This window comes from Podarcis vaucheri, assembly GCF_965113315.1.
Source record: "Podarcis vaucheri genome assembly, chromosome: 10".
Lineage (NCBI taxonomy): Eukaryota > Metazoa > Chordata > Lepidosauria > Squamata > Lacertidae > Podarcis > Podarcis vaucheri.
In genome coordinates this window covers 49,571,450-49,597,083 of record NC_138748.1, presented here as the reverse complement: position 1 = coordinate 49,597,083, position 25,634 = coordinate 49,571,450, and the positions used below count along the sequence as shown (strand labels likewise).

At 42.9% G+C, this 25,634-nt stretch overlaps 1 protein-coding gene across 1 annotated transcript in view; it reads left to right on the top strand.

Moving 5' to 3' along the window:
• Positions 1-25,634, top strand: part of POLR3B (RNA polymerase III subunit B) — a 64,788-nt gene that overhangs the window by 2,291 nt on the left and 36,863 nt on the right. Inside the window, exons 5-17 of the mRNA XM_082241171.1 lie at positions 496-571; positions 1,110-1,210; positions 1,375-1,466; positions 2,040-2,157; positions 3,310-3,418; positions 13,956-14,078; positions 15,345-15,461; positions 16,725-16,859; positions 21,406-21,567; positions 22,179-22,379; positions 23,057-23,219; positions 23,544-23,697; positions 25,426-25,500. Of these exons, the coding sequence (XP_082097297.1) occupies positions 496-571; positions 1,110-1,210; positions 1,375-1,466; positions 2,040-2,157; positions 3,310-3,418; positions 13,956-14,078; positions 15,345-15,461; positions 16,725-16,859; positions 21,406-21,567; positions 22,179-22,379; positions 23,057-23,219; positions 23,544-23,697; positions 25,426-25,500 (1,626 nt within the window). The remainder of the gene's footprint in view (positions 1-495; positions 572-1,109; positions 1,211-1,374; positions 1,467-2,039; positions 2,158-3,309; positions 3,419-13,955; positions 14,079-15,344; positions 15,462-16,724; positions 16,860-21,405; positions 21,568-22,178; positions 22,380-23,056; positions 23,220-23,543; positions 23,698-25,425; positions 25,501-25,634) is intronic.

Below are 25,634 nucleotides of genomic sequence, written 5' to 3'. Positions count from 1 at the left end.
AGGCTTCATTCCTACTTACAGGTAGGCTGCCCATTCTACTTCATGGACATGCACGCACCCCATCTTAAATGATACTCTTGCCTTACTGTTAACAGATGCAGGGAACCCTTGGCCCTCCAGATGTTGCCGAACTGTAGCTCCCATCATCCCAGGCCATTGGCCCTACTTGCTGAAACTGATAAGAGTTGCAGTTCAGGGATATCTGGAGGGCCATTAATTCCTCACATCTGCTGTTAAGAGGGTTCCACCCCCTTTTGGTTCTATACAAAGAAAGATGTCAGCCCATGAATCTTCCCATTCTTCAAGCAGAATCTGCTGAGCGCTTGTATAGCTGAGGGGAAACTATCCCCTTATTTGCTCCCATTAAGGTTATGGTTCTTCTTATATATTTCTCATTGGTTTTTAGTAAACCAAAGGTTTAATAAAATGAAATGTGAGTTGCATATTTGGGCAAGTGGGTTGTATCCCATTTTTAAGTTGGGTCTTTCATTGCAGATACCTCAATATATATGTGGGTACTCCAGATGTTGAAGAAAGCTTTAATGTAACAAGACCTGTGTCTCCTCATGAGGTATTTGCATCTACTCAGCCTTTTTGTACCTTTGTGTGAACCAGCTAATTGAGCTTCTTGTTGTAATTGATGACTATGAAAGAACTGTGACTGATTTTTGGTCATGTTGTTGTTTAGTCGTGTCCGACTCTCCATGACCCCATGGACCAGAGCATGCCAGCCACTTCTTGGTCATATTATGTTCCAAAGAGTATGCTACTGTTGCATGTTACTCATATTTTGTCTTCAGTTGTTAATTGTATATTGATGTCTGATGCACCTGCAAGATTAGGTTAGACTTTTCACTGCTGAAAATAGTCAGATCTTTGGAGAGAGAAGCTACCGTGTCTCATCTGAGGGAGGACTTCCATGTGCTGTGTGTGTTGCAATATGTAGACTTGCTTCTTTGCAGTAACTTAAGAAAAAAAATCTAGCAAATAAATTTTAGTCTCTGGTATTTTTAATGATTAAGGATGGGAAAAAGAACAAATATGTGGACTGCAAAGGAGTGTTGTGTTCCACCTGAAAAATATTTAACCGTGTGGCTCTTCTCTTTAAGTGTCGCTTGAGAGATATGACGTATTCTGCCCCAATTACAGTAGACATTGAGTACACCCGAGGTAGCCAGAGGATTATTCGCAATGCATTACCTGTTGGCAGGTAAGATACCAATATAAAGATAAATACTATTTTTGTGTGTTGGTTACGTTCTGTATTAATTGCTTTGATAAAATGTGAGAGACTTGTTTTGCTTTTAATCAAAGAGGACAATCTAGTCTGTACTCTGAGCCTGCAAGGTAATTTTTACTTTGGTGTTCTTGCAGGATGCCAGTAATGTTGCGCAGTTCCAATTGTGTTCTTACTGGAAAAACTCCAGCAGAATTTGCCAAGCTTAACGAATGCCCTTTAGATCCAGGTAACAACATTTTTTAATAGTGTTTGTTCCTTTTGAATGAGTTGTGATCCCTTTTACTATGTTACTCAATGGAGCCTTCTAACACGTGAGCCGCTACAGATTATGGAATGAGAGATTTTCAGACTGCAGAGGGGTCTTCGTGAAGCTTCTGCTTTGATTAGAGCAGTTTACTAAGGTTCCCACCCAGGGACAGGGAAGTACCATTGATAGCTGCAAGCCTTGTGATCTACTTGCTGTACAGATTTCCCAAGTATTCCTGGAATCTTTGAAGACTTTGTCTATGCCGCTTCTGGTTTCAGGAGGCCATGATAGCACAATGGAGAATTTCACTAGATAGCCATCTTAAGTTCATACTGAGGGAAGTAGATCCATGCATTAAGGTTGTTCCTTCTTCGGTTTACTGAAGGCATTGTATAACAGTCTCTGCAATTACAAGTGGAATCAGAGATTTCCTCACTAAATACTGCAGGCCAGTGTAGTTGACAAAGCAAAAATGTACATTTCAGAGGTTTGCAAAGTCCATTAATGTTTAAAACTAATGTCAGTCGTGATTTTCCATTCTCCATTGGACAGGTGGCTACTTCATTGTCAAAGGTGTAGAGAAGGTAATTCTTATTCAAGAGCAGTTATCGAAAAACAGAATAATTGTGGAAGCTGACAGAAAAGGAACGGTTGGCGCATCAGTTACCAGGTAAAATAACTCTTTAGTAACTGCAGGCCCGTTTCCTATGATACCGTGGCTGGGATAAAAATAATTACTTTAGGCACAGCCAAGAGTCTGGGAAGACCTAGTACGATGAGGGTGCTATTTATGCCCTACTTTTCCTCCAAGGTGTCATACACAGCTTTCTCCCTTCTTCATTTATCCTCACAGTCCTCACAACAACTACGTGAGGAAAGTTAGGCTGAGAGAGCAAGATTGGCCCAAGGTCACTAAGTGGCCGAGCGGGGATTTGAGTCTACACCTCCCTGGTCTTAGCCCAACACATTAACCACTGCACCACACAGATTCCCCACTTTTTTTCTTTGAAAAAAGTGGCACCCTGCTCAGTGCCATATAACAAACTGCTTTTGAAGATTACTTAACTGAAAAGCGGCTTTCTATAATTCATTGGGGTTGGTGGGGTGAGTTTGAGAAACATGAGTTCAAAGTTCCTCTGAGTGTACAGAACTAGTTGTACGCGCATACAAAGATCATAGAAAGAGCCTTGTGCTTGAATATGTATTTCATGCACATTTGTTAACCATTTGTTAAACGTAATTCCAAATGTTTGTAACTTGGTCCTTAAAAATAACAGAGCAGAAGTTCAACCGGAGCTTTGTGGGAGGGGAGAACCATTTTGGTTAGTCTAAAATAAGTGGATCAGTAGAAAATGCAAAGTTTGCTGTATTTTAGGTGCTCTGAAAAATGCAACATGCCTCCTGTGTTCTGAAAACAACAGCAGTTAGACAAAATTATTTATTTAATCCCTGCAAGCCAAGAATTCAATATGGTACAAAAGACAGAATAGATAACCTCTTACAGTAGGGACGGAGAACAGATGGCCCTCCAGATGTTATTGGACTCCAGCCCCCTTCAGCCCCAGCCAGCAGGGCCAGCAGCATCTGGAGGATGTTAGGTTCCCCTTCCCTGGCTTACAGGTTTGCCATCAAAGAAGACATGAATTGGAAAGCGGTTGGCACAGTAATAAGATCCCAGGTTTTATGCACAAAAAAAACTTTAGCAATCCTGTGTTCTGATGTACAAGATACTGGTTTTTAAAAGCCGTAATAAGTTTCCCCCCTCACTCTCAGGGTTTGCAGAATTAATGAGGTCTTTCCTTTTCTTTTTACAAATGTGCAGTTCTACTCATGAGAAGAAGAGCAGAACTAATATAACTGTGAAGCAAGGAAGATTTTACCTTAAGCATAACACTCTGTCGGAAGATATTCCCATTGCAATAATCTTCAAGGTAATTTTTTAAAAGGAACATTCTCCATTATCAGTGCTTGGAGTACGATCCTGTACGTGTCACTGAGTTCAGTGGGGCTTTCTCACAGGTAAGCCTGTATAAGATTACAGCTTTAGAACAGTTTATAGAAGAACTTCAAATACTTAGTATAAAGGGGGAAATAATAGAATTGTAGAATTTTAGAGTTGGAAGCAGCCACAAGGGTCATTTAGTCTAGCCCCTGCAATGCAGAATTTGTTTTGCCCAACATGGACCTCAAACCCATAACCCTGAGGTTAAGAGTCTCAATATTTATTTTATTTTTGTTCTTTGTCTATGTGCAAGTTTCTTTTAGCTGTTTGCTCTACACCGTAGGAAACTTTTATTTGCTAGTCTTGAAGTGTTGGGTTATACCTTGACATAATGACATCTTTGGCACAATTGCCATTACATTTGCCTGGGTTTTTTTAACCTAATAAAAATGGAAAAGGAGGAAAAGGCAGGGGTAAGGGAGATGGGGGGGGGAATAAAAGTGAGCTGCAGGCAGGGATGTTTGAGGATTTCAATCTGTGGATTGGAACCTAATTTTATCAGTGCTTTTGCACTTCCTGAAATTTCCTATATTGTTCTTGGTTCAAAAATAGTATCAAGATGCCTTGAGAGAATGCGTACCTTGAAATAATGCAATTTTTCATGTGGATTTTTTTTTTAAAGATTTGATTGGAATCATTCCCAGTGAGAGCAACAGCTATTGGCCAGAATGTTGGCTTGGTCATATTGGTTCTATATTTAGTTCATTTCCTGTTTTATATAATGTATTCAGCTGCTAGAACAGGGCTTTAGGGCAGTGTTTCCCAACCTTTTTTGGGCAACGGCACACCTGTTTAATGAAAAAAATCTCGCGGCACACCACCATTACAGCCCCGTGACGTCAGCGCGCAGCGTCACGCCGGGAGGGACGCACGAAAGTGAAAGTTTTCAATTTTTTTCCCTCCCCCTTGCCGGGGAACCTCCAAGCTTTGGGGGTGGGGGGGGGGAGGAGGCAGCAAAGCGAGGCAGGAAGGAGAGCGCGGCTTGGCTGAGTGAGCTTTGGCAGGGGCAGGGAATGAGAGCCGCGATGCGGGCGCTGCAGACGGAGGCACTGCCCGCCGAGCTCGCAGCTCGCCCGTTGAAGCCTGCACGATCACCCACCGCGGGGAGCCGGGGGCGGCGGCGCGGTTGCCGGGCAGCGGCGGGGGTGGTGGTGGCGGTGGCTGCTTGCCGCCCTCCTGGGCGGAGGCGGGCACAGTGGGCACCGGCACGGCCAAGGGCCCCTGCTTGGTGCCGTCGGATGTGGGAGCTTGCTCGCTCGCCGCCCTGCGTGTGCTCGCCGAGCGGCGATAGGATGTTGCGAGCGGCGATGGGGCTAGCCGGAGAAGAGAGGGCGAGCCCCCTCCGCTCCGGCCCTAAAAAGGGCAAGCCACGCCCCCTCCAGCCAGCCAGGAGGCGTGGCCGGATGGGATTCCCCTGCTCTCGCGGGGGCTGAGATGGGATTCCCCGCTCACGTGGGGAAGGGCGTGATGCCCGCAACCCCACCTCCTGGGGCAGGCCCAGTGGCGAGCGGATGCGCAGGCCCAGTAGCGAGCGGCGATGGGATGTGGGAGCTCGCTCGCTCGCCGCCCCGCGTGTGCTCGCCGCCGCCGCCCCGCCTCTCACCGCCTGCCTCCACGGAACACAAGGCAAAGTTCCATGGCACACTAGTGTGCCGCGGAACACCGGTTGGGAAACACTGCTTTAGGGATTATGCCAAACAATACCCTAAAAAGATCGCAGAGCACTGCCAGAAGAGGGCAGCACTTGCTTGTAATTTAACTGTGTAAATAACACTGTGCGGATGTAACAGGGTGGGATTGGTGGATGGGGTTGCTACCTTATCTATTTTAAGGTAGAACATCTATAATGGTATAGGGTCTACTGCACGGGAGGCTAATTTGTGTCGCTCCCAATCACATTATACTTTAAAATAATTCCTCCCATTTATAAAAAATAATAATAATAAGGAATGTACTGCATAGGGAAGTAATGTCTAACCCTTCCTCCTATTGCAACTGTAACCACACATCTGGTGGTAGAAGTAGAATTATAAAAATGTTTCCATTGGCACCAAGTTGTGACTGCAAAAAAATTCTGCAAAAAGCAGGGCTGGCATTTGGTGCTGGATTTAAATCCAGTGCTGACAGCAAGCCCCACTCTTGACAGGGAATGGCTCTGATCAGGTACTCTTCACAGGAGCCAATCCCGTGGAGCTCTTCTTGCAGGCATTGGCAGAATTTAAAGGACACAAAATGTTCCCCATGCCTGCTTTAGAATGTCTGTAAACCATGAGGCTTGTGGAAGTAACACCCCCCACAGTGTGATTTTATTTCTGCAACAACTATAGTTGACCACTGTGGGAGGAGTTAAGAATAAACATTTTATTATTTTCTTGTACTTTCTTTTTGTTTGATATGGTGAGCATCAGCTGGAGCCCTGAGTAAAAATCTAGGGCCAGTTGCCACCGTTTTACACAGACTTCATGTGCACTTCTTCAAGACTTACCGGTAACTAATGGAATAATCTCCAAAGCCTATGTGATTCCGTTTCTCCCCTTACTTTAGAAAAAACCATGAGTGCCTTCTTGAGTATTCTGTAAGCAGGAATATATTATATCAGTGGCAATTAAAGTTTAATTTAAATTCTTTGGGGGATTTGTTCAATTGAGTTCACTTGGAAATGAATAAGATTGTATCTAGTACAATTTGACTGATTAGTTGGGCTGCTGATTGGGTATATTGGGGAAATAAATGAATTAATGTTTATTTATAAATAAATTATCTTGTACAGCTTTTGAATGAATGAATTGATCAGTGGGCATACCAGGGAAATAAATAAATTTCTATTTGTGAATAAATACATTTATATTTAATCTCTTTTGGAGATAACTACTTGGGTTGTTGATTGGTGGGTACATTGGGGTAATAAGCCAGCACTCACGGGCAGCAAATGCTACTCAGAACAACAGACGGCCCCCAAAATTACTTCCCCAAAATGACCTAAGCCATTCTTATGGATGATGGAAGCCATCCAGAGTGGCTGTGGTAACCCAGTCAGATGGGTGGGGTATAAATAATAAAAACATCATCATTATTAGAAAAAAGCTGGCACCCCCTAAAAGAACAAGGCAACTCCCATCCACATAATTTATTCCAGTAAACCCCAGAAGCAATCCCCAATAATGCCAGGTGGCGCTGTGGGTTAAACCACAGAGCCTAGGACTTGCCAATCAAAAGGTCGGCGGTTCGAATCCCCGTGACGGGGTGAGCTCCCATTGCTCAGTCCCTGCTCCTGCCAACCTAGCAGTTCAAAAGCATGTCAAAGTGCAAATAGCATGTCAAAGTGCAAATAGATAAATAGGTACCACTCCAGCAGGAAGGTAAACGGCGTTTCCATGCGCTGCTCTGGTTCGCCAGAAGCAGCTTAGTCATGCTGGCCACATGACCCAGAAGCTGTACTCCAGCTCCCTCGGCCAATAAAGCGAGATGAGTGCCGCAACCCCAGAGTCGGTCATGACTAGACCTAATGGTCAGGGGTCCCTTTACCTTTTTAAGGAACCTGAATGCAATCAGTAATTAGGAGGCAGTGGTTCTGGAGATGCTGTTGTGAAGAGGGCAGCAGAGGAAGTCAGTCACACATTCGCCAGAGGAGAGTTACTCACAACCCCCTTGAGATAATTCCACAGCCTTCCAGGGGTCTGCAGCCCACTGACCTATATCTAGTACTGTTAGAAAGCTGTTATACTGGTGCATGTCTTCCAGTGTGGTGCTCAGCACATGCACTCCCACCCCAGGGTTCTTTTTTATGGCTGCAAATCATTTTGAGTGGTACATAATAGAAATATAAATAATATAAATAGAGCTGCTTCGTAAGCTGCACGCCATTGGAATGGCAAGCCATGTCTAAGCTATCACATTCACGTTCTGGAGGGGCTGCAATCTGCTGCCATTCTTTGTGTGTGCAACTGCTTCAAATGCAACTGAATACTCAGCATGTGTGTACATGCAGTGTAATAGGCAAAATGGCCTTTAAAATTGTGACATTCTGAAGCAAGGACTATAGTTTTATAGCTAGGGGATCTGTGGAGTCTGGGACCAAGGGACTGGAAGCAACTAAAAGCCAGGGGTGGAGAACCTGCTTGGGAAGCCAGATGGTATTGGACTCTCAGTTGAATTGGCCATGCTGGTTATTGGGAGTCCAGAAACATCTGGAGGACACAGAGGTTCTCCAGCTCTGCTCTAAAGCTGCCTGATGCCTCCTGCTCGTGTCTGTTGTTGTTTTTTAAATGATATTTATTTATTTATTCTCCTAATATTTTATTAAGGATTTTCTTGTTTTACAGAAGTAAGTGTAATGCCTCGTATTTTTTCCCCATGTAACATTTTTACAAATCCATTTCATTTGTTGAGGCATTAGGGGGAGGAGAAAAAAAAGGAAAAAGAAAGGGGGAGTGGGGGGAGGGAAGATGGGTGGGGGTGGGGTCGGGTGGCGATGCTTCTATTAAGCTTAATGTATGTAGAGTTTGGTGTCAGCGTTACTTGTGTTCCTTTGGTGGTGAGAGAGGTTGGGATTGGCCTAGGGTGTGATTGGCTGTGGTGATCTTTGTTTTCGTGTGTGGGTGAGGTGGGTGGGTGTTTTGGATCAGGTTAGCCATATTGATTTGTATGTTGTTGGTAGATTATTGTCATTGTCTTGTTGGGCTGTGTATGTGATAAAGGGGAGCCATACCGGGGTGAAGGCGTCTTCTTCTGTTTGTCCCTGTGTCAGTTTCAGTTTGTTAGTTAATTTTTCTAGTAGGGCTGTTTCCCATACTATTTGGTACCATTGGTCCATGCTTACTCCTGACAGGTCTCTCCAGTGTCTGGTTATGGTGTTTCTGGCTGCTGAAAGTAGGTGGGTTATGAGTTCTTTGTGGTGTAAATGGGCATTGTTGTCTTGGAAGATGTTTAGTAGGGCCAATTCTGGGGTGATGTCTATTACTTGCATAGTTATTTTACATATTTCTTGTATGGCTGCTGTCCAGAATAGTTGGATTTTGGGACGCTCCCACCACATGTGGAGGTATTTGCCTGTGGAGGTGCACCCTCTCCAGCATTTTGGTGAGGTTCCTGGGTGTATTAGCGCTAGTTTCCTTGGTGTTAGGTACCACCTGTAGATGAGTTTTAGTGTGAGTTCTTTTCTTTTCGTTGATATGGATTTAAAGGGGGGTTTAGACCACATTCTGGTCCATTGAGTGGGGTTAATCTCATAGCCTATGTCATTCTCCCATTGTTTTTTGATTGCGTCTAGGGGGTTTGTGGGATTTTGGAGTAGTATTTTGTATATTGCAGATACCGTCCCTTTACTGTTTCCCTTTGTTGTTAGGAGGAGGTTTTCAAAGGTTGTCAGGCACCTAGTTGCTGCTAATTTTACTGTTGGGTTGTTTAAGAGGGCATGTAGTTGGTGTTGTGTTAACCAGGGCATTTGGGTGTCTTCTAGTTTGTCTTGTATTTCTTGTGTTGACAAAGGTTTGCTATTTTTACAAAAGTCTATTAGGCAATATAAGCCTTTGGTTCACCAGGTTTTTATCTGGAGGTTTTGTGCTGCATGGTGGAATAATGGGTGGTACGCCAGGGGGATTAGTGGGGATGGGGTTGGGGATAGTTTGCCTATTTGTGTTTTCCATGCTTTGAGCATGGTCTGTGTGTACCTGTTGAGTGTTGTGGGAATTTTCTTTAGTTTGTTTGGGAGGAGTGGGTATGTTGCGGTGCAGGTATTTTCAATTGTGTCGCTCTCTAGGTGTACCCATTGTTTTGTCTCATCTTCGAGTATATATGGGATTATATGGCGTATTTGGTTGGCAATGTAATATGCTTCTATGTTGGGGATTCCCCATCCTCCTTCTGAGGTGGGGAGGTGCAGGTATTTGGGGCTTATACTTGGTTTTTTATGTGAGAAGATAAAAGTGTGTAGTTTTCTCTGCTAACTGTGGAGTTGGGTTGAAGGGATCCAGATTGGGAGGGTTTGGAATAGGTAGGTTAGTTTTGGGAGTGTGATCATTTTGATCATGACTATTTTGTCAGAGAGAGTGAAATTCATGTTATTCCATCTCTTTAGGTTTTTGTTAATTTGTCGCCACAGGGGCTTGTAGTTGTGGAGGTGCAATTTATTGAGGTTTCTGGTTATTTGTACCCCTAGGTATCTGAACTTGGTGTGGCAAAGTTTTATTTTGGTGACCTTCGTGAGTTCTTTTTGGGTGTGAGGAGGGGTGTTGAAGCACATAGCTTCTGACTTTGTAAAATTTACCTGTAGGCCCAACACCATTGCAAATGTGTTGAGTTCTCTGATTAGGGAGGTTGCTGTGCTTATGGGGTCTGGTGTTGTGACCATTAGGTCATCTGCAAAGAGCCCTAATTTATAGGTTCTGCCTTTTATTTCCACTCCCTTGATGTGTGTGGCTGCTCGGATGCGGATTGCTAAGGGTTCCAGAGCCAGGATAAATAAGGGAGACAGTGGGCATCCTTGTTTCGTGCGTCTTTGGATAGCTATAGTATTAGAATCCATATTGTTAGTTCTGCATTTTGCTGAGGCTTGGGAGTATATTTGTTTGAGGATTTGTAGGAAGTTGGGGCCAAATTTCATGTTAGTTAGTACTGCTAATATGTATTTCCACTCTAAGCAATCAAAGGCTTTGAGGATGTCTAGGGACATAATTGTCAATGGAAGTTTAGTTGTCTTGCTATGTTCGATCAGGTTCAGTAGTTTCCTGATGGGGTCTGTTATATTGCGGCCAGGGACAAAGCCAGTCTGGTCTGGGGCTATTAACTTGTGTAGGAAGATTTTTAAGCGGTTGGCCAAGATTGATGTGAATATCTTGTAGTTTATTAATGAGATTGGGCGGTATGATTCTACTTTGAGGCTGTCTTTTAGTGGTTTTGGGATGGAGACTATTTTGGAGTGGGTCCAGGTTTTGGGGATGGGGTCCCCTTTTATGATGTCATTGAATAGGCGGGTCATGTAAGGCATCAAGGGTTCTTTGAATTTCCTATAGAATTCTGCTGTGAAGCCGTCTGGGCCTGGGGCTTTGTGTGGCTTCAGGTTTTTGAGGACCACATCTATTTCTTCTGGGGTGATAGGGCTGTCCATGAATTCCTGTTCCTCATCAGTTAGGGTAGGCATGGTCAGTCCTGCTAGAAATTTTCTGATTTCCTTCTCTGGTGGGTTATGGGAATTTAAATGATATTTATTAAAAGTTTAACAATTACAAAAAAAAGAGGGGGGAAAAGGACAATAAAAAGTTACAATACATCAAAAAAATAAAAAGCAGAATAAAAAAGAATACAGCACAACAATTAAAAAAAACAAAAACATTTAAAAACAAAAACATTTAAGAACACATCCAGTATTTCCATATCTTTGTCCTTCATTTACTTGTTTCATCGACCTCCTCACACCTCCCTTTTTTGTATTCTAATTCAATTTAGCTATTTCAGCAAATCCTTTCCATCTTACTCAATTTTTGTTCTATAATTTACCTTAACCCAATCTAACCTTAAGTTTTACACTTTGACCCATTAACAATCCATTTTTTCTTAATTCTTTATAACATTTCTGCTAAAACCATGTAACTTCATTCCAGCATCCTTCTAACATTCATTAATTTTGCTATATTTTTGTAAATATACTTTAATTTTTTTCCAATCTTCTTCCACCGACTCTTCTCCCTGGTCTCGGATTCTGCCAGTCATTTCCGCCAGTTCCATGTAGTCCATCAGCTTCATCTGCCATTCTTCCCTGGGGGGTAGATCTTGTGTCTTCCAGCCTGCTCGTGTCTGTTATCTGGGGGGAAGGAGTTGCAAGGGAGAGGGCAAAGCCATAGGCAGTACTATTTAAAGTCCTTCGTTGACATGCTTGGCTTGAGCATTAGGGAAAACTTCTTCTACCCTCAACTACTTGCTGCACGGCCAGGGGTATTGTAGGTGGAGTTGTTAGCAGCAGTAAAATCAGCTGTTTAGAGCACCACCACTGTCACTTAGCTGTGTGGGGTCTGGAACATCTTCAGGGCACTGGGAGTATGTATTTCAGAGCACTGCCATGTGCTGCCTTCTGTAATGTGTAATTTCCTAAACAACATTTTGTAGGGGCCAATGGCTGCAGCAAATGCTTTCTAAAAGGAATAGGCTCAGTGATCACATTTAATTTAATTAGGTAGGATTAATGCAATTTAAAGAGAATGTGAGTTGGAGGTGCATTGTCTGTTTACAGTGAGCCCAAGAGTACACTGTGTGTTCGCTGGTGTATCTTTGTTATGCCTAGTTTAAAGATAAATATTAATGCAAGGCATAGCTTTTCACCCTTCCAACTTCTGAGAAGCATATTGTAGCTCTGCCAAAAAGAGGTGTTATTGACTTTGTTCCCTGTTTCTTGATATGGCAGAACTCCAGACAAATATGTGAAAGGAGAAGCTTTAGCATTATCTAGAACGTACAAAGGCCTGCACTGCTGGCTGCTGCCTTGAAACACTTTATTCACAGAGAGATTGGGGAGATTTTCCTTTCTAAACCTGTTAAACATTTTCTTAACGTATTAAGCCTCTTTTACAATATCAGCTATAACCTGGTGCTTAAGGATCTGTGGGGAAAAAAACAAGATAAAATGGCTTTCAAGACGGCTTTCTGTGCGAAATCCTTTTTCTTTGCCTTCCCTTTCCCTCTCCCCAACCCATGAGAGGCAACTTGTGAGGCAATTTACCAGTGCCTTCGATTGAGTGCACCTGCCTGGGGACGGAGCAGAGTCCCTCTATTGCCCTCTATTGGGTCCCCACCTGTGCCAGTTATCTCTGACAGGATTTTGTGACCTTGGCAAAAATTCTTTGGGCAGGCAGACATGTAGCCACTATTATGCCTTGCCGCCATTATACAGTGGTACCTCAGGTGACATACGCTTCAGGATACATACGCTTCAGGTTACAGACTCCGCTAACCCAGAAATAGTGCTTCAGGTTAAGAACTTTGCTTCAGGATGAGAACAGAAATCGGGCTCCGGCGGCGCAGCGGCAGCAGGAGGCCCCATTAGCTAAAGTGGTGCTTCAGGTTAAGAACAGTTTCATGTTAAGAACTGACCTGCGGAACGAATTAAGTACTTAACCCGAGGTACCACTGTAATGCAATGCAGGGGGTTTGGCCCTTGGGGCCCCTTCCAACTCCATGATTCTATAATTTCCTACACTGTGTCATTGACACTGTGCGAAATTAAAACAATGGTTCCAAGTACCCTCACATGGGGCCCAGTGGAGCAGCATTGACTCTCGGCTTGAGGGAGCAGACCTCAGCGCAGTTATGGTGGGACCTGCCATGGTGTTGGGACCCCAGCAGCTGCCTGAAGATGTCGTGTGTCGACATTGAGCTTGGTTTGGGAAATCTTAACAAAATGCATTTTGAGGCAATGGAAGAAATGTGGGGGAGGTTAATTCAGCACAGTACAGATTCAAGGCTGCCAATTGGCTGGCAGCATCCACATGATGTTCATGAGTTTCATGCACCTGCACAGGGCATGCTGAAGGAGTGTCTCCACCCCCATCGTTCTACCCGGACTCTGAGGTCCAGCGCCGAGGGCCTTCTGGAGGTTCCCTCACTGTGAGAAGCCAAGTTACAGGGAACCAGGCAGAGGGCCTTCTCGGTAGTGGCGCCTTCCCTGTGGAACACCCTCCCACCAGATGTCAAAGAGAAAAACAACTACCAGACTTTTAGAAGACATCTGAAAGCAGCCCTGTTTAGGGAAGCTTTTAATGTTTGATGTATTACTGTATTTTAATATTTTGTTGGGAGCCGCCCAGAGTGGCTGGGGAAGCCCAGCCAGATGAGCAGGGTATAAATATTATTATTATTATTATTATTATTATTATTATTATTATTTTATTTATTAACCCCCCCCCCCACTTTCTCTACTTCAGTAGCACCAACCCACCCCTCCTTCAGGCAGCAGTGTTCAGTGGCAAATGTTGGAAGCCTCCTGTGAACCACCTAACTGAGCAGCTACTGCTGAAAAAGGGAGCTAATCATCACCAGCTGTGCACAAAATCGTTAGCAAGTTTGCATAACTTGAGAGAGAGGGTGTGTGTATAAAAAGATACCATTCATTCCTTTCCTGTAGCTCTTCAACAGGCTTCCTCTGTTGCATTTGTCCCATACGAATACTGCAGCAGAGCATTGCTTCTTATTAAACTATATGAGGTTTCTTCTGCAAATGAGCTGCCAATAGCATTACTCTGCTCCTTTCGTTTGTGTTTCCTGCTGCTGCTGCTTTAGCTTATCAAGATTTCCATTTCATAGTTTGAGTATGTGCTGCTGCCAGTGCCAGATGGCCCTGTTTCTGAGAGAAGTCGCTTTGGGTTAGGAGTAATACTGACTACAATGGCAAAATTAGCATAAGCAAATGTCAGCAAGTTAGCACCAAGCCAACATTCTTTCTCTCCTTTTCTACCTTTTATTTTTCTTCCCTCTTCTAGGCTATGGGCGTTGAGAGTGACCAGGAGATTGTACAGATGATTGGTACAGAGGAGCATGTGATGGCTGCATTTGGTCCCAGCTTGGAGGAGTGCCAAAAAGCTCAGATTTTCACACAGATGCAGGTGTGTGACATTTCGAGCATCCATCTATGAAGAAAATGGCTTCTTAGTTTTGCTTGTTGTGAGCTGATGGAACGGCTCAGAGAATGCACTGGCCACAGTCTTCTGACTGTCAAGCCCCTTTGCTTTCTGTAGATTGGATTTTCCAAGTAAGAAAGTCCATCTCTGAGAGCTGATCTGTGCATTACTCAGGCTGAGGTGGAAGAGTTTTGAGCATGGCTAAAAGTGGACATAGAATGAACAATACGGTGCAAAAGATGGGGAAATTGTTTTGGAGGACTGTGTAAGTAAGCAGCAAAATTAGCATGACCTCAAGAGATCATTTTATACATTTTGACTGTAGCTGTTCTTTCCTGTTTCAGTCCTTCTCAGAGTCCAGTTCTTTATTAACAAAATTCTACTTTGGCTTGCATGATTAGCAGAAATGTTGGGTATGCTTGAGCCTTTTCAGACAGGAGTTATTACAACAGTAGTCACTAGAGGACCACTGACCAGAACATGGGGTTTTTGTTCATGGAAGGTTAAAACCATACAGTGGTACCTCGGGTTACATACGCTTCAGGTTACAGACTCCGCTAACCCAGAAATAGTACCTCGAGTTAAGTACTTTGCTTCAGGATGAGAACAGAAATTGTGCTCCGGCGGCACAGTGGCAGCAGGAGGCCCCATTACCTAAAGTGGTGCTTCAGGTTAAGAACAGTTTCAGGTTAAGAACAGACCTCCGAAACAAATTAAATACTTAACCCGAGGTACCACTGTACTAGGAAATATAATTATTGTTAGTATTGTTGTGTACCTTTGAGCAGTATCCAAAGAGTAATTCCATTAGTGCAAGGACTTCTGGCTGTGCAACGGAACTTCCTCCTCACTCCTCTCCCTGTGTCCCTCCACATGCCCCCTACACCAGATTGAGGGGTGACCCCAACCTTCTGGAGCAGATTTTGGGGGAGGTGCTGGGGAATTACTAGGAGCGAAGAGTGAGAGGAATATCCGTGGTGCAAACAGAAATCCTTGTGCTAACAGATCTTCTTCGTTAGATACCAGTCCCAGATTGGGCTAGTCCATTTTCACTGGTCATCTTATTAAAGAAGCATCTTACGCTGCTGTCTTGTTTTACATTTTAAAAACTTAGGTTTTGGCATGCTGATTATTTTGTTAATACGCAGTCATTTGTTGTTAATATGCAATGTCATTCCCTGAAAGTGGAGACTTCCAAGAAGAGTGTTTAACTTGTACTATGCTAACTTGGATTTGGATTTCACTTTACAGGCACTGAAGTATCTGGGAAATAAGGTCCGAAGGCAGAGAATGTGGGGAGGACCCAAAAAAACCAAGATGGAAGAAGCAAGAGAGCTGCTGGCAACAACCATTCTTGCCCATGTCCCTGTACGACCGTGAATCTTAGATTTTGGGGCAGGGCCCCGGGGTGTGTGGGCTGAAATAGGATTCTTACCATACAAGACCTGAGGGGGTTGAATGTCCTCTGGCAGAGCACCTTCACTAATCCATGGTGAACTTGTGAGGGTGACTGTATCTTCACCTGTTGTTCATCATCCCAATCTTATTTAGGAAGGCACCTCAGGAAGAGCTGCTGCTTAGTTCTATCATTAGTTGTTTGTGTGTATTAGAGGAGAAGTCATATACTTCCTGCTCCTGATCTAATGCCTATGTTGATTAGTACAGTGGTGCCTCGCAAGACAAAAAGAATCCGTTCTGTGATTCTCTTCGTCTAGCGGTTTTTTCGTCTTGCGAAGCAAGCCCATTGACGGATTAGCGCTATTAGCGGCTTATCGGCTTATCGGATCAGCTGATAAGCGGCTTAGCGGCTTAGAAAAAGGGGGAGGAAAGGGGGGGAAACCGCAGGAACTCGCAAGACATTTTCGTCTTGCAAAGCAAGCCCATAGGAGATTCGTTTTGCGAAGCACCTCCAAAACGGAAAACTCTTTCGTCAAGCGAGTTTTTCGTCTTGCGAGGCATTCGTCTTGCGGGGCACCACTGTATTCTGATTCAGTGGGGTGTAGTGGTTAAGAGCGGTAGTCTTGTAATCTGGGGAACCGGGTTCGCGTCTCCGCTCCTCCACATGCAGCTGCTGGGTGACCTTGGGCCAGTCACACTTCTTTGAAGTCTCTCAGCCCCACTCACCTCACAGAGTGTTTGTTGTGAGGGAGGAAGGGAAAGGAGATTGTTAGCTGCTTTGAGACTCCTTAAAGGGAGTGAAAGGTGGGATATCAAATCCAAACTCTTCTTCATTATTTTTTGCATGCAGTAATAGGGTATGTGCAGCTCTGTATATGATTCTCTGCACACTAACCTGTGATTACTGGTGTTGGGTTGAGGGAACACTATGTAAAATTCAGAAGCTGTGTGTGTGTGTCTGTGTCTGTGTGATCTAGTCATAAACTGACCTAGTGATCTTCTTAAGCAAGGTGCTGTTGCTTGATCTCTACTTTCTCTTCGTGAAATGAGAACTATTGTGAAGGCCTAATAGGGCTTTTGGAAGGATGAATGCAATGAGAAAATGTTGCCACACTGTTCTGAGTCTGGGGAATATTGCAGAACTGCAAAATGAGTTTAACCTAAGCTGCATTTTAGACAAACGACTAGCTGTTCCTTACTAGAAACTGTTTACTCCCCTTTTCTGTGTTCCAGGTAAAAGAGTTCAATTTCCGCTCAAAGTGCATTTATACAGCTGTGATGGTCCGCAGAGTGATTTTAGCTCAGGGGGACAACAAAGTGGATGACAGAGACTACTATGGAAACAAACGATTGGAGTTGGCAGGACAGGTATGTCCACCCTGAGGGTTTTTATACAACATGCAAACATTGATATGGAGTTGCCATTTTGTTTGTTTGTTTGTTTGTTTGTTTGTTTGTTTGTTTGTTAAATTTGTTGGTTGCTTTACCTTGCCCAAGGCAACCCAAATGATGCCACAGAATTAGGCTGCAGCACAACAGGTTCAGTGTGAAAAAATAATCGTGTGTGTTGTGGTCCCCAGATGCTTCTGGTTCAGACACACTTTAAGCTTGTAGCAGTGAGTTCTGTTGATTAGTGATTCTGAAACGATAAAGGTTCATAAATACTGGCATATGCCTAATATGTTGAGAGTTGTGTAACGGTTTAAACTGTTTAGTCTAGCTTCCTAAAAATACATCTGAAAGCAGACTTCTATCCCTTATGTGTGTGTTTTTCTGTTGTTGACATTTGCTTGGCTGTATTTTGCAAGTTGATAGAACACCTCACTTTAAGCCTATTGCTCAGTGTTTTCAGCTAGAGTTTCTTTCCAAATAGCCTATAACACACCACACCCCCACCCCCACCCCTGGTTGTGTTTCTGAGCTAAAAATCCTTTTGCTTAAAAATTTGAATGAAAAAGACTGTTCCTGTATGAGGAGGAAAAGCATAGCAGTCCACACAATGTGAAGACATAAAAGGCATTGTGTCTATAAAAATGTGTGAAAACAATAGCAGCTAATTTCACACCCCATGGGACAAGGGAGTACGAAATGTGCTTTAGCTTTAGATAACAGTTGTTTCCGCTAGCCAAGCTGGTTTACAGAGCTTTCTCTTAGTCTTTCTGCCCACTAGAGGCTTGGCAGGCCAGGTGCCAGCAGAGGTGTTAGCGAAACCTACTGATTCCAAGCTTAATCTTTTCACCTACCTTATTCTCTTTCCTTAATGTGTTCATTATTTGCCGAGCATTTCCCTCGTCTTTGTCCTCAGGGTTTGTTTGGCATTTTTTCCCCTTTCTTTCTTTCTAATTCAGCTTGCTTTGTATGGGCGAGATATGGAACAGCACCAAAATCCGGCACCCTGGAAAGGAAGGGATTTTTACCCTGTGACAAAAGAAAACCGCCTTGACTTCAGAGATTGACTAATCCCAGCTGTTCTGATAATATAATTAAGGCTGCCTAATGTCTTTAATTTTGCAACCAGTTTGTGTGAAAAGGAGAATTTGGCACTCTAAAGCCTTAAACACTAAATGGCAATCTCAAGGCGCCTAATTAGAATTCTCTGACATTAAGCTAATTGGTGAAACTGTATTTCAGCAGCTTAACTACTTTATTAATTTTTTTCCTCAGGATTTTCAATGGAAATCAATTGATGAGCTGTCAGTTCCTCTCCCTTATGTTTCGCCGCCACCACCCCTCAAATTTAATTTGCTCTTCAATGCTCCTGTCTGAAAGACCCTGGGTTCACTACAAAAATTAAATGAATATTATCACTGGCATTCCATCCCGTTCTCTCCTTAATCACTTACTCTTGACCTAAAAACGGGCTATTGTGAAACTTTGCTATGTTCTTAGAGAAAGCCTGTGGATGTACTGGAATTAGCCAAGGAATGCTTTAGACTAAAAAATGTCAAGAAGTTAGTGTATCCCCCTAACCTAACTTTATTATTTTGAACAGGAGGGGCCGGGAAATGGTGTTCAGTGGTGACTTCTTCTGAAGTCAGCGTTGAAAATTTTAGTTACGTATATACTAGTTATTTAATAATCTTTTATGCCATCAATGAAACAGCCCTTTTCCTAGTACAGTGGTACATCGGGTTACATAAGCTTCAGGTTACATACGCTTCAGGTTACAGACTCCGCTAACCCAGAAATAGTACCTCGGGTTGAGAACTTTGCTTCAGGATGAGAACCGAAATCGTGCTCCGGCAGCGAGGCGACAGCAGGAGGCCCCATTAGCTAAAGTGATGCTTCAGGTTAAGAACAGTTTCAGGTTAAGAACGGACCTCCGGAACGAATTAAGTACTTAACCCGAGGTACCACTGTACTTGTTTAAAATATATAGAGAGAAAGATATGGGAAGGGCCATAACTCAGTGGTACTTTGCGCCCAAAGACCCCTATCTTGGTCAGTGTTGACAGTAGTGAGTTAGATGAATCATAAGGCAACTTCCGGTGGCTTACCTAGGCTCATGCAGGGAAGATTCATTCTGATAGCATTCACATGGGTACCCAAGCCCCAAAGTAACCAGGGATCTGCAAGTAATGTGTGAACGTCCAGGGCATGCCATATTGGCCTCTTCCCAAAGTGCACTTCAGAATCTGAGCATAAGAAGAGCCCTTCTGTATCAGACCAAAGGCTGACCTAACTCCAGGATCCTGTTCTCACAGTGACTAACAATATCGGAAGCCTACAGGCAGGAAATGACAAGTGTGTTAGCACTTCATTTGTATTCCTGAGGCATGCTGCCTCTGAGACTGCAGGTAATACAGAGCCATAACAGCTAGCAGCCATTAAGAACCTTAACCTTGATGAATTTGCCTGAACCCCCTTTAAAGTCATCCAATTTGTGGGCTATTAGTGCATCCTGTGGTAGCTAATTCTTTACTTTTAACTGTGGGCTATACGAAGGATCGAGTATTTTTCTCTGTCCTGAATCTTCCAGTGTTCAACTTCATTGGATGACCTCATGTTCTAGTACAGTAGTACCTCGGGTAAGTATTTAATTCGTTCTGGAGGTCCGTTCTTAACCTGAAACTGTTCTTAACCTGAAGCACCACTTTAGCTAATGGGGGCCTCCTGCTGCCGCTGCACCACCGCTGCACAATTTCTGTTCTTATTCTGAAGCAAAGTTCTTAACCTGAGGTAATATTTCTGCGTTAGCGGAGTCTGTAACCTGAAGCGTATGTAACCTGAAGCATATGTAACCCGAGATACCACTGTATTAGGGGAAGTGTTATAGAGCATTTGCATTGCACACAGAGGTTCTGCAGATGAATTCACATTAGTAGATTAATCTACATGACCATTTACTTGCCACTGTGTGATCCTTTAGGAACTATCTCATGGGAAACTCAGTTTTGCGTGATGTCAGGAAAGATTGACCATCACAGGGGGAAAACTCTCGGCGCCCAGCATTGGTTTTGAGTAGTCATTGATATGTGCAATTGACACAGAATCTCATCTACCCTTGACCCATGATTGACCTCTGTGACAGTTCCCAACTAGATCATTATAGCTGACCTAAATTCAAGTTACTATCCCACATACATGTCGACTTTAGTCATTAAATGAATTCTCACGATTATGTTATGCAATGGAAGGCAAAGAAAGGTCTGGGGTTTTTTGCAAATCAGCAGGGACATGATGATGATGAAAAGATGGCAAATACAGTGAGTGGAAATGTTCATTGGGAGAGTAGATTCAGTTACTGGCCCATGGCCAATGGGGGGGGGCACAGTAGTGTTAATGCGTCTTCGAAAATGGAGACAGTTTTAAATTGGTTTAATTCCATGGAGGAATTAAATAATGCAATAGACTCCAGAATGTCTTAACAGGGCCCATTTGAATACCTAGTTTGTTTAGCAGTTAACAATGCTTTGTATACTGGGAACTTGTATTTTTGGCATTCGGTAGCTGCCGTATTTTTAGTCTTCCTGACAGAGCTGCTGTAAAAACCAAGCGTTAGAATAGAATTGCCAAGTTCTAGAGCTTATACTTCTTCTTTAGGGGATGCAGGAAAGGCTTTTCTTTGGAGCAGGGGTGGGTGGGGAGTGGGCATTCAATCCATGTGTAGCTTGCAGTGCAAAATTTTAGATGGATTCAGTTCCCACTAAAGTTCATTAGTAGAAGTTGGGTGAAATGTGAATGGGTTAATTGGAGAGCAAACCAAAAGTCGAGTGTGATGTTAAAAAGGGAAAGAAATAGCTGGAAGGAAATAATTCAATAAAGAACAAATACAGATTTACAAAACTAGTAAGGGCCATCCTTTCCCCATACTGATAGTTCTTCAAGGAGTTGCTCCTGGTTCAATTTTCATAACATATTTTGGCTACTGAGACATTTACATATGTGTTAGCAATTCTATAACATTCTATATGTTAGCAATTCTGAAAATGAAAAATGTGTAAGGGTAGTTCTTCTATAGTAATGTGACATATCTATTTAAAAAGCTGTACATTTAAAATTTAAAAGATGTCATTTGGTGAGCGAGCAGTTGGGTTTATAGGATCCAAGGTTTAAACAGGCCTATTCTGGTGTTTTGTATATCTGTTTGTTAGTTATTTTTACAGTACTTTTCAATAGAACTTCTCTGTGTCGTTTACATAACAGTTTAGCCGTTTTATTTCAAGTGTTCTTAAGAACAGGCTGAAAGAGTTCTGACTTTTGTCTTGTTGAAAATCAGATTACTACTTTACCCATAAACTAGAATCATTTGTTTATGTTGTAGTTGTTTGGACAGATCGTGAAAAGTGCCATTCTTATTTCAGGATGAGCAACGTAAAGGAGTGACCCTCCAATTAATGCATCTCCAGTGTGGCTTCCGTCGCTAAATGCATTGCTTGCTTCCCGCTGTAAATCTCCTTTTTTTCTGTTGCAGCTTCTTTCCCTTCTGTTTGAAGACTTGTTCAAAAAATTTAACTCTGAATTGAAAAAGATCGCTGACCAAGTAATTCCTAAGCAGAGGGCAGCCCAGTTTGATGTAGTTAAGCACATGCGGCAAGATCAGATCACCAATGGCATGGTGAATGCCATCTCCACTGTAAGTGTTTCATTTGCTGTGGAAGGGGTAGGAGAGCAGTGGGGAATCTCTGGCCCATGGGCCTGATTAGGCTGGATGGGGGTCCTCATTTGGCCCATGAGAACATTTCCCCCAAGCCATGCATGATGTCAGGAGTGGGGCAGGTGAATACATGGATGCAAAGCATCCTTCAGGAGTGCTTCCACTTGCCCTTGACAATTAGGCTTTCATTTGGCACCTTTTAAAGCTTGTCACCAAATGCAAGCGCCACTGGGATTGGATCCCCTTGGTTGCTTCCAAGTGATGTCTATCCCTGCTGAAAGTGTAGCTTGGAGTCTTTGCCAACCAGCTGACTGGTGGTTGCTGCAAACTCCACTTCCTGTTCTTGCACAGTTTGATTTCAGAATAGCACTGGCTTGTATTCTTTCTGTTTATGCAAATATTCACCAGGCTTTTCTGCCCTAAAGTCTTGAGGACAGGCGGAAATCTGAAGCTATTTTACCACCGCAGTTAAGAATCGTCCATGTTTTCAAATATGGATTGATCTGTTTTCATATACTATTTCACCACTTTTAAAAGTAGTTACAGTCTCTACTGCATTTTGACAGACTTGTGTCGTTCTTGACTTTTAGGGGAATTGGTCACTGAAGAGATTCAAGATGGATCGTCAGGGTGTGACTCAAGTATTGTCCCGCCTGTCCTATATTTCTGCTCTGGGGATGATGACAAGGATCTCTTCTCAGTTTGAAAAGACTAGAAAAGTGAGTGGTCCCCGATCTCTGCAGCCATCTCAGTGGGGTATGCTGTGCCCATCAGACACGCCTGAAGGAGAGGTAAGAACCATGAACTTGATTTATTTTTCCCTGTCACAGTTTGATATGCTGAACCATTAGTTGAACTTGAACAATTGCACTAGCGGCCAAAATAGTGGAAACCTTTTGCAAAATGTGTATTTCTGAGGTTTGATGGCTCATAACACCAGTCTTTATTAGAATTATTCCATAACATAATACTGAAATATTGCATATCATTAGAAAAATTATTTGATGCAGAATATAATGCAATAAACTGTGTTGGATTATCTTTATCCTATCAAAAGTTATAGCCAAATAAAATCAGTTATAAACAGAAAACCACAATAAAGATATTTCATAACTTCTCACCATTTCTGTCAGGACTTAGTGTGCAAACCTTTTGCCGAAATTACAGCCCTAAAAATGGCATCCTATGGAGTGAACCAAGGATTTTAGTTTGTCAGGTGTTATCATGTGAAACTAAGATTATATGATTGCTTCTATCAATTATTCTTTATTCCTTGGTTGCTTCTGACTAACAAGTTTCTTTAATCGGTTCCAGATTTTCTGTTGGATTAAGGTCAAGGCAATTACGTTATTTGGCTATAAATAAAATAATTTTATTTGAATTATTTGGTTATTTGTCTATAAATAAAATAATTTTATATAAATTAACTGTGTGTGTATTTTTTCATTATTATTTCTTTTCCTTTCAGGCCTGTGGCTTGGTTAAAAACCTAGCACTCATGACTCACATTACGACTGATATGGAAGATGGTCCTATAATTAAATTAGCTGGTAACCTGGGAGTAGAAGATGTAAACCTTTTGTGTGGAGAAGAACTTTCCTATCCAAATGTGTTCCTTGTTTTCCTTAATGGTATGGCACTTCTGAAATTTTCTGGGTCGTTTAGCTTAGAAGTATAAGTGGAAGATTAAAATTTTATTTTGTTTGACTGAGTTTGTATGCCACTTCATTGCAAATAAAACTTCTATGTGGTTTACAAATGATAGCACTGCAGCTGTCAGAGCCATGAATTCTGAAGTCCTAGGAAAGAGTGGGATTGAGCAGGATTGGCAGCAACATAGGCTATTCACAACCATGGAGAGCTACGGTTGGCCCCTTCTGTCTGAAAGGTGGCAGAGTTGTGCAATAGCGGGCAATGGAGATGAGAGTGCTTAACAGAATTGCTTTATTGAACAGGCAACATCCTCGGGGTCATCCGAGACCATCAGAAACTTGTCTACACATTTCGGCTAATGCGCAGAGCTGGTTATATCAACGAGTTTGTTTCAATCTCTACAAATCTTACCGACAGATGTGTGTATATTTCCTCCGATGGAGGACGATTGTGCCGGTAAGGAACTTGAAATACACTTTCCCTGAATGACTGCAATTGCAGTTTCATGTTCGTTCAGCTCATTCTCAGGAACAGGTTTCGTATAAACTCACTCGACAAGGTGACTGCTAAACAACCCTTTTTTGTCCAGAAGGTCCAGCATGATGGATGCGTGTTTCAGCAGTAAAAGGCAGCACCAGTGTATTTGACATTGGACCAGTTTGGATGATAGTTAAAGGCTTTAAGCCAGAAATGAACTCGTCTCCTGCCATCACATGCCAGCTTCATTTTGAAGATCTGATCTTGGAATTATAGCAGAGTTCCTCATTCCGCCCAAACGGGAAAAATCTATTTTTAACAGCAGTTGTTAAACCAATAAAATAAGCCAGCGTTAACAAAGTCAACCAGCTGACTGATATTAAGTCTAGTTCAGGCATAACAGGAAACTCTGGCTTAATTTTAAGTCAAGATTTACAACCCTAAGCCAGCAGGTACTGGAAGGAGAGAAGGAGGGCTGCTAAGTCCTAGTGCTCATTCCCAGCTTTGCAAACCATGTTTTATGAAGCCTTGAACAACTGTCTGAACTGGGCCACTGGGTGACTAATAAGTTTTGTCAGTTTTCCTGTGGCTTTTCCCAACTCCCTTGTAATCCTTTCGCAGTGGTTCCGATATCCACTTCAACATTTAAAAGTGCTAATTAGCCTCTGAACTATTAGCATGGACTCTTGGAGTGGAATTCCCAAGTATATTGCAGTTATTTACTGCACACTGCGAGAGCGTCTTGTCCAAACAGAAACAGCCCTTGACGTTTTGATTGTGCATGCCATTCTTTGTATCAGTGTTTCTGTGTGGTGGTGCTGGTAGAAGCCTTTTAGAAAAATCATTCCTGCTTGAAAGCTATGCTGCCAAATAGCAAAGAATTTTTTTATACTTTTGTTCTCCAGCGTGGAGTTGGACTTAGGTAGGTGATAACAACGGAATGTTATATTCGCTGATCAATATATTATATATTATACTTCCTCCTATTCCCTTGCTAATGTTTCTTCGCTATTGCATTAGCTGCTGTATTACACACAGCAGCATTTGTTTTGGTGTTTAGGTCTCCTGCGTGGTATAATAAACTTGACTCAGCTTGTCCTTTTATATACAGTGATAAGCGGGTGGCACTGTGGGTTAAACCACAGAGCCTAGGCCTTGCCGATCAGAAGGTCGGCGGTTGGAATCCCCGCAATGGGGTGAGATCCCGTTGCTCGGTCCCAGCTCCTGCCAACCTAGCAGTTCGAAAGCATGTCAAAGTGCAAGTAGATAAATAAGTACAGCTCCAGCGGGAAGGTAAACGGCGTTTCCGTGAGCTGCTCTGGTTCGCCAGAAGCGGCTTAGTCATGCTGGCCACATGACCTGGAAGCTGTACGCCGGCTCCCTCGGCCAATAAAGCGAGATGAGCACTGCAACCCCAGAGTCAGTCATGACTGGACCTAATGGTCAGGGGTCCCTTTACCTAAGCTTAATAAATGTTGTGATACTGATTGGCAAGCTTAAATAATACTGTTCTATTAGAAGGAACACCGTACAAGGACTTGGTATGATGAACTGAAACCTTCATCTGAAATTAAAATATGGTCCCTGATTAAGGAGAGGATTGAGAAAAGTGAATACTGTTTGGATCTACAGCTTCTGAGGCTCCTGAAGGATTTATCAACCAATATGCAACGTGTTGCTTAACTCTCTTCCTTTCCCCTAATGCAGGCCTTACATCATTGTAAAGAAGCAAAAACCTGCAGTTACAGGCAAGCACATGGAAGAACTTGCACAAGGTTACAGGTAAGGAATTGGGCAAGATGCAACATGCTTGTTTCCTTGTCTAGGAATAGCTATGCAGAAATTAGGATAAATCACATTAGGTGATCCTGTAGCAATTAAAAAAGAAGATGCTTCTATCAGTTTGGACCAGGGAT